Source organism: Sinocyclocheilus rhinocerous, unplaced genomic scaffold, assembly GCF_001515625.1.
Source record: "Sinocyclocheilus rhinocerous isolate Xijiao unplaced genomic scaffold, SAMN03320098_v1.1 scaffold1365, whole genome shotgun sequence".
Taxonomy (NCBI): domain Eukaryota; kingdom Metazoa; phylum Chordata; class Actinopteri; order Cypriniformes; family Cyprinidae; genus Sinocyclocheilus; species Sinocyclocheilus rhinocerous.
Genome location: NW_015628688.1, coordinates 200,896 through 209,050, shown reverse-complemented (window position 1 = coordinate 209,050; position 8,155 = coordinate 200,896). Strand labels below are relative to the sequence as shown.

Sequence of the window (8,155 nt, the reverse complement as noted above, 5' to 3'; positions counted from 1 at the left end):
ATTTTGCACAAGCCCTGACATTTAAAAAAGCCACATATATGCAGCCATTGTGAAATAATCATCCAGCATTTTCAGACTAAACTATAATGTCTTCAGGTTTTATGAAAAGCTCAATTAAAACTGCAAAGCATTTACTTTGTGGTTAAAGCCAAGGCAGGGCTTGTGACATTGCATTGCTGGAAGATTGTTTACTGAGCACTGCAGTGGAGAAAAATACATTCACATAGTGAGAAGAGCAGAAGTGAGTTACAAAAGAAATATAGAAAAAAGATGACACCAGCCTACATTCTGCTGCTCTTCTTTCAGTGCTGCTGTGTCTCGGGTAAGAAAACATTCATGATTTAATGAAGTTCATAAGATGAGGATCTAAATAAAGAATCACTGTAAATATTATATGGACATAATAATGACTTCAATTCTTTAGTAACACTTTAGAAATGTTTCAAGTCATTAACAATCATATAGTGCTTAACATCATTATTGCACGTCTTGAAAATATCATATATAAATATTTTCATGTGTGTAATGTACACCGCCTTTCAGCATTCAGAAAAGAGGTACAAAAGTTGTCAGTGGGGTGGTACCTTTTTAAGAGGTACTCTTTTCTTTTTCCTTATTCACCCCTAAAAGATGCATATTAATACATTAAAGATACATATTAATACCTAAAGTATTAGTTCCTTCATGAGAAGTTACTGTTCCAGTGACAGCTTTTGTTCTTTTTTTCTGAGTCAAGTTCTTCTTTCTTTTCTTTCTCTCCCTTATTTTATCCTTTATTATTCTGCAAGGACACATTAAATTGATCAAAAGTGACAGTAAATGCATTCATTAAAAAGTTAGAAAATATTTTGGGATATTTAGCCTATACTAATATTGCTTCAAATAAATGATATTCTTTTGAACTTTCTATTCATCCAAAAATATTGGAAAACATTAATATTAATTAAAAAAATTCCATGGAAAGGCTACAGTTTCCATGAAAATATTAAGCAGCTCAACTGTTTTCCGCCCTGATAATAATATGAAATGTTTTTAAGCAGCAATTTAGCATATATTATTTCTGAAGAATCAATTGACAATGAAGACTGGGGTAATGGCTGCTGAAAATTCAGTTTTGCCATCACAGGAATAAATTACATATTAAAATAAAGTATAAAGTATATTAAAATACAAAACAGTCGGTGTAAACTGGAATAATATTTCACAATATTACTGTTTTTCCTGTATTTTTGATCAAATAAACGCAGTCTGCTGAAAAAAAAACAGCTGGCTGGTTTTAGCTGGTCATCCAGCCTGGTCTAGGCTGGTTTTAGAGGGGTTTTGGCCACTTTCTTAGGTGGTCAGGTTGGTCTTAGCTGGTCAGCCAGCTAAAACCAGCTTTACCAGCCTGGCCAGGCTGAGATCAGCTAAAACCAGCTACTTCCAGCTTAAACCAGCTAAGACCAACCAGTTTAGGCTGGTTTTAGCTGTTTTTTCAGCAGGTAAGCACAAGAGACTTATTCCAAAAAAAGGAAAAAATATTACCAACCTCAAACATCTGAATATTAGAGTAACTACATTAACAACTGACAGCTACTTAACTAGTTAAAGTTATGATAGTGTTATTATCATTTACTCTAATTAAACAGGGCAGCTTGGAAATAACTTCAGTCATCTGGCTAACCTGGCACTGAAGGTTTCTGTCGATAAAGTCAACAGGCAGTCCAGCAATTTCAACCTGCACAGGCCAACAAGCAGTGTGGTCCGAAAGGTAATAATATGTACTAATATGAACCAATAATATGCAAACTCACCAACCACTATTGACCCTGACAGAGAGGAAATGTGTATTAAATCCTTCCTCCCACATGTTGGAAATCTGTGTATCAATGGCGACCTCCCGACCCTCAAAGCACTCCAGTCCAAAGAGCGAGATTGACGGCACCGAAAAGGTCTGAAAGAGAGATTTTCTTTTTTTTAAAAAAAAAAAAAAAAAAAAAGATATATTAATATATCTATTTGATCTACCAACAACAAATACTAGCGCTAGGCAGCAGCCTCAGGAATCCTCTCAGCAAAACAAAGTCAAGCAGTTTCTCATAGTGCACTACCGTCCTCTAGTGGTTATATGAACTCAAGTCAACAAAGAACTGGGTTACACTTAACCCTCACTAAAAAATGTATTCACAAAAAAACAAACATTATGCGGCCAATATATAGCTACTTGCCCTCGTACGGCTTCAAATCCGTATGCTGTTTTTATTAAACACAAAAGTTATTAAACAGCATTCTTGACCTCTGTCAATCTTCAAAGTAAAAGCACCATAAATGTAGGTTAATTTTAGGTTAGCCTAACGTTTGGGGTTGTAACTTCTGACAAACAATTTCAATAAGAGAATATTCTGTTTTTCATTTTGCTTGTCACGCATTCCTAAATTCAGCTATGACTAAATAGCCTAAATAATCTTAGAAAGTCAAGGAAGTTGACCTCCCTGCTGAAAAAACAATAGAAACCCTCACAAAAAAATTCTAATGGTTTTCACTACAAATACCATTATAAACATTGCAAACATCAACTTTTAACCATTAAAAAATGGTTTCCTGTAGTGTGTTTTGGGACATATTCCATTAAGATTTAGTGGTTTTAACAATCCAATAGAAGGCGACCAATTACCAGTAGTTCCCATTATATAACCAGTAAAACCACTACAAATTCTGTGATGGGTTTTCTTGTTTTTTTCAGCAGGGCTCTGTATGTTATCAAACATTAATACTATTTTGAAAGAATAGCATTAGAAAACAGATTAAATAAGACACATTTGATCTTTGTCATCGAAGATCACACTGGGACGTGATAATACATATGATATCCTGCTTGATTTCGGAATAAAGGAGACAGTCTGTCTGAAATATACCAGGAGACCATACAGGAATCGTTGCCATTTCAAACAGGGACGTCTTGCGGTAAGACAAGGTTTAATGTTTTTACTGTCTCCCTTCTGGTTGTTGCAGGTCACACATACACTTCACTAATACCAACATCATACTAAGATATTTCTCACCTTTTCTTTTCTTTCTCAAGTCAAAGAAATTGTGCTCCAGTCTTGTGCGTGTTGGCAGCATTTCTGTAGCTCCTCTGGGCATCAGTTGTCTGGCTGATACAGCTACGCTTGGGTCCAGCTCAGAGTCCAGCAGTGAAGAGGTCATTATCCGGCGGATAGGACGGGTTCCTCTGGGCTCTTTGTCTTCAGGAATCATTCTGTGTCGAGGAGAGTTTAACTGTTCGAGATTACTACTGTGATTTCATAAAATGTGATTAAAATAGACAGACAAACAGATAGACCTCCAACTGATGTTTCAAATAAAACTTTACATGAAATAGTTTTGCTTTAAAAAGATACATTTTCAACCAAGAAAATACTATAATCAAATAATTGTCTCCTTATTTCTCTGTACATTCTGTTTGTACCAGGAGACCATACAGGAATCGTTGCCATTTCAAACAGGGACGTCTTGCGGTAAGACAAGGTTTAATGTTTTTACTGTCTCCCTTCTGGTTGTTGCAGGTCACACATACACTTCACTAATACCAACATCATACTAAGATATTTCTCACCTTTTCTTTTCTTTCTCAAGTCAAAGAAATTGTGCCCCAGTCTTGTGCGTGTTGGCAGCATTTCTGTAGCTCCTCTGGGCATCAGTTGTCTGGCTGATACAGCTGCGCTTGGGTCCAGCTCAGAGTCCAGCAGTGAAGAGGTCATTATCCGGCGGATAGGACGGGTTCCTCTGGGCTCTTTGTCTTCAGGAATCATTCTGTGTCGAGGAGAGTTTAACTGTTCGAGATTACTACTGTGATTTCATAAAATGTGATTAAAATAGACAGACAAACAGATAGACCTCCAACTGATGTTTCAAATAAAACTTTACATGAAATAGTTTTGCTTTAAAAAGATACATTTTCAACCAAGAAAATACTATAATCAAATAATTGTCTCCTTATTTCTCTGTACATTCTGTGGTAAACAAACAAGGAGTGTCTCTTATAAAATTAAATGTGTAAAATTAAAAGTGTGTAGTTAATTGCTGTAGTATAGCCTTAATCTCTTGAGCAATGTTCAACCCAAGGCGCATTCTTTTACAGTTCCATCATAGTTTAATCAGGCATATAAACGTGTGCAACACATATTTGTAGCTAGCTATATTTGTAGATTTTTAAAACATTATGCATGTATTATATAGTGTATTGTCCATAATGGACTAACATTGTTATTCATTGTAAATCAGAGGATTCAGCATAAGAAGCTTTTAGTTGTATGATGATAATGAACCATCAAAATAACAAAAACTTGGACAACATTCTGTGTGATTTACACATTTATATTGTTCACTTGAAATGTAACAGACATTTACTTCCCCATTTATTTAACTAAAGGTTCCTGACTTTAAGCAGCAGCATTAGCTCTGTACTCCTCCCTGTAAAGAGAACTCTATCTATTCCTACATTTCATTGCTCAGCCTTTCAAAATGAAAGTCTTTTGGAGATGCAAAACCAACAGGTACATGTTTTCTCAACCTACGCATTCAAGTTTGTTAGAGGGATGACAATGATAGTAGGCACACAGTGAATTTTTTTGCATTGTAAGTCAAGTAAACTTGACATGACACCTTTTATTTTGTGGCTATGGTCTTAAAACCCTACAAAGTGCTCGATCTTAGGCAACCATACTATGGAAGCATGCATGCTAGATTAACATCAGTACATTGTGGCATTGCCATGACATGAGAAATAGATGTTCCAGATATGTGACACACTTTAATACAGCACTGAGTATAGACAGAGGTCAAAATAAGGAGAACGACATCACTTCCTAGTGTGTGTTTCACTCATGCAGAGCTAACGCACATTGATAAAGTCAGGAACTGCAGCTGTATGTACAGACAGATAGCAATGTAACCAACATAAACAGACATCACATCCCATCCCATTCACAGGCCAGCTACACGCCGAGATGTACTCAAGCGGCAACAGGCTCATTTTCATCTTTGTCTAACATTTGGACATCTTCATGAAAAGTAAGGGTCCACAGCAACACAACATAACAGATTTATCAATAACAATGGTAGCTGTTTTTTTTCTTTCTTGACATTTTAAGTGGAAGTTTCTAAACCATTTAAATTAAATGTGGAAAGTTTGGTAGACTACTTCATTTAGAATGTATGCTACACAAGTGCAGTTCCCACATTGGGATTTGCACATCTAATGACAAGCCAGGGCGGCACTATTACCAGGCCCTCGCTGTTCTTCTGAGAGTGGATCAACCAAATCCCTCAGACGAAATGCGCACACGCACACACACAAGCATCGGTTCAACAACCCTGAATAGACAGACAAACAGATAGACCTCCAACTGATGTTTCAAATAAAACTTTACATGAAATAGTTTTGCTTTAAAAAGATACATTTTCAACCAAGAAAATACTATAATCAAATAATTGTCTCCTTATTTCTCTGTACATTCTGTGTGTGTCTCTTATAAAATTAAAAGTGTGTGTAGTTAATTGCTGTAGTATAGCCTTAATCTCTTGAGCAATGTTCAACCCAAGGCACATTCTTTTACAGTTCCATCATAGTTTAAGCACATCTAATGACAAGCCAGGGCGGCACTATTACCAGGCCCTCGCTTTTCTTCTGAGAGTGGATCAACCAAATCCCTCAGACGAAATGCGCACACGCACACACACAAGCATCGGTTCAACAACCCTGATTTTCTATTCACGTTTAACGTTTACAGTCAAGGGTTTCAAAACTAAACTTTAAAATAAGAATATATTTCAGGTATTAAATAATTTCATATAAAAAAGTACAAGTTCCCTCCCACCCCATTGTTCCACATATATATTTTATCATACATATACATTATCCCCTTTGCTCCTCACAGCAGTGTCCATGCAGTACCTATAATAACAACGTCAGTCTCTTTTTCTCAGTTTTTTGTATATCTGCTACACTTAATAGCAAAGCGGCACAAACACGCAGAGAAGCTTATGTATAGATGGTTTGGCTTTTTCATATTGTGGTTATAATCGGGGGTTAAAATGAGCAGTATTTTAATGCAGACGTTTCAGCTGTTGAAGATAAACGGAGTGGAAAAGGAGAGTGGCATAGCCGTACTCAGCACATGTCCCAACTACCACTCACTTGTCAGTTTAGTGTTTTGGTCCCGTTTGGGTGGAGCCGGCGGAGGACCCCGCCGTAATGTTGCATAGCCTGAGATGTTGGCGCTCATGTATCCGCCCTTTTTCTGCTGGCCCAGCAGCAGCTCTGGAGGAGGGGGCGGAAGGGCCATATCGTCCATGGTGGTTACTGGCTCCAGCTTGGCCGAGATTCTCGAGGAAGTGAGGGAGCCATGTCGAGTCATGGACTTCCTTTTGAGAGTTCTGTTGAGGTCTTCCAAGAAGTTGGGCTGGATTGACAGACTGGCCTTGGGGGAAGTTGGTGGGATCTGAGAGTTAAAAGAGGACAGAGGCATCTGTTGAGGAGGTGGAGAAAGGGCAAGTGGCTCGGGTGGGCCACTGCTGCGGCGGTGCATAGTCGGAGGTGGCATTTTCTTCAAGGAGCTTTGCTTCCATGAGGATGTGGAGCTGGAGGAGTGTTGGGGTTGAGGGTTCACCACGGCCACTTTGGGAGCCCCGGTGTGCAGTTCTGATGGGAGAGGTGGAGGAGGCAGGAGTTCTGAGTCTGGTGGTGGAGGGGGAAAGTCACATTCGGGAGGAGGAGAGGGGAAGTCTGAGCTGGATTGCTGATATTGACCTGGCTTCCCCTGGAGAGCCAGAGGCAGATTAGCCAAGTTGATCTTGCCTGGTTTTCGAGGACCTGCGGAAGAGTCCTTGGAAGGTGATCCTGTCGTAGAGGATGGAGTTGAGAAGGAGCTGGGAGGGGCTTGACTGGTTTGGGCAAACATGCTGACCAAATCCTCCACTTTCTTGGACTCCTGGTACTCAATGGAAGAGGTGGACATCATGCTGGAGTTGCGCTGTGGAGTTGGAGGGGGCTTCTTCCCTCCTGAACCAGTAGAAGAATTTGACGACGTCGATGGGGACTTCTTGATTGGTGATCCCATCTTGCCAGAAGGCTGTGGGGCAGGAGGGGGACTTGGAGCAGGAGGTGGAGGGAATTCAAGGGTACTCTCTGGTGGGGGTGGAGGAAATTCAGGAGATTGTGGTTGAGCTTGCCCTCCTGGCTGCCATTTTGGTTTGGTTTTTACCACAGGAGGAGATATGGGGCATTTAGATCCATCAGGGGCGTCAGGGAACTGGTTTACAATCTGCTTTACAAGCGATTGGGTGGGAGAGATGGGGGCAGATACAGATGCAGCTTTGGAAGAAAGGCTATATTGCTTGGGAAGGATAGGTGGAGGTTGATTGGGGCTGTGACCACTGGAGAGGCTTTGTTGTTTCTTCATGGTGGCCGGAGGGGTTGGAGACAAAGAAGGTGGCACAGGGGAAATGGGGGAAATGCCGTGGGCGGGTTTCGGAGCCGTTTGGGGTGGAAACCCACCAGTGAATGTTTTAGGTGGGGCAGGTGGACCTGACTGCTGAGGGGGCGGAGAGAAACACACTGGAGGAGGTGGCGGAGGCTCTTCATCTTGTTGGACAGGTGAGAAGTCATAGGTCATATTAGGGAACTTTTGAGCTAAGAACTGCTGGAGCCCATTGGTGCTGTGGTGCGTGGGGTTGGGGAGAGGGGGAGGTGGTGGAGGAGGCGGTGGGGGAGATGGGGGCGAGGAGGGGGACACTGGGGACACACCACTGTAGCTGCAACGAGATTGGAGAGATTGGGGCAGTTGGGGAAGTTGTAGAGGGTAAGAGGCTCTAGCAGGCTGTGCTGGTGGGCCATCCATTCTCATCTGTGGAAATGACAAAAATGATTCAATTAGAACAGATCTAGTTCACATTGATTTTAATTTTTTTGAAGGATATATATTAGTGGTGTGCAACAAGATATTATGCAAACAGTGCAATTAAAAGTGTGAAATAACATGAAATGTTATAGGAAATGTAATAAAGTCTTAAGGGAGGAGCTAAGAACTGTTAGTATTAATTGAGATCTGCTCTTCCAAACAACCAATTAAGACAACAGCAATTCAGTGTGTGCATACATTTTTTTTTGTCGTGC

General features: G+C 40.2%; 2 protein-coding genes across 2 annotated transcripts in view; one reads left to right on the top strand and one right to left on the bottom strand.

Moving 5' to 3' along the window:
- Window positions 1-214: 214 nt before the first annotated feature.
- LOC107738116 (secreted phosphoprotein 24-like) lies at window positions 215-3,280 on the top strand. The gene is made up of 4 exons (XM_016549804.1): window positions 215-322; window positions 1,629-1,750; window positions 2,818-2,943; window positions 3,062-3,280. Exons 1-4 carry the CDS (start codon window positions 271-273, stop codon window positions 3,278-3,280), a joined length of 519 nt encoding a protein of 172 aa, XP_016405290.1. The 5' UTR covers window positions 215-270.
- Window positions 3,281-5,650: 2,370 nt separating this feature from the next.
- The window catches only part of LOC107738113 (ras-associated and pleckstrin homology domains-containing protein 1-like), a 46,555-nt gene continuing 44,050 nt past the window's right edge, over window positions 5,651-8,155 (bottom strand). Inside the window, exon 13 of the mRNA XM_016549802.1 lies at window positions 5,651-7,886. Coding sequence (XP_016405288.1) covers window positions 6,168-7,886 — 1,719 coding nt within the window. The 3' untranslated portion in view covers window positions 5,651-6,167. The remainder of the gene's footprint in view (window positions 7,887-8,155) is intronic.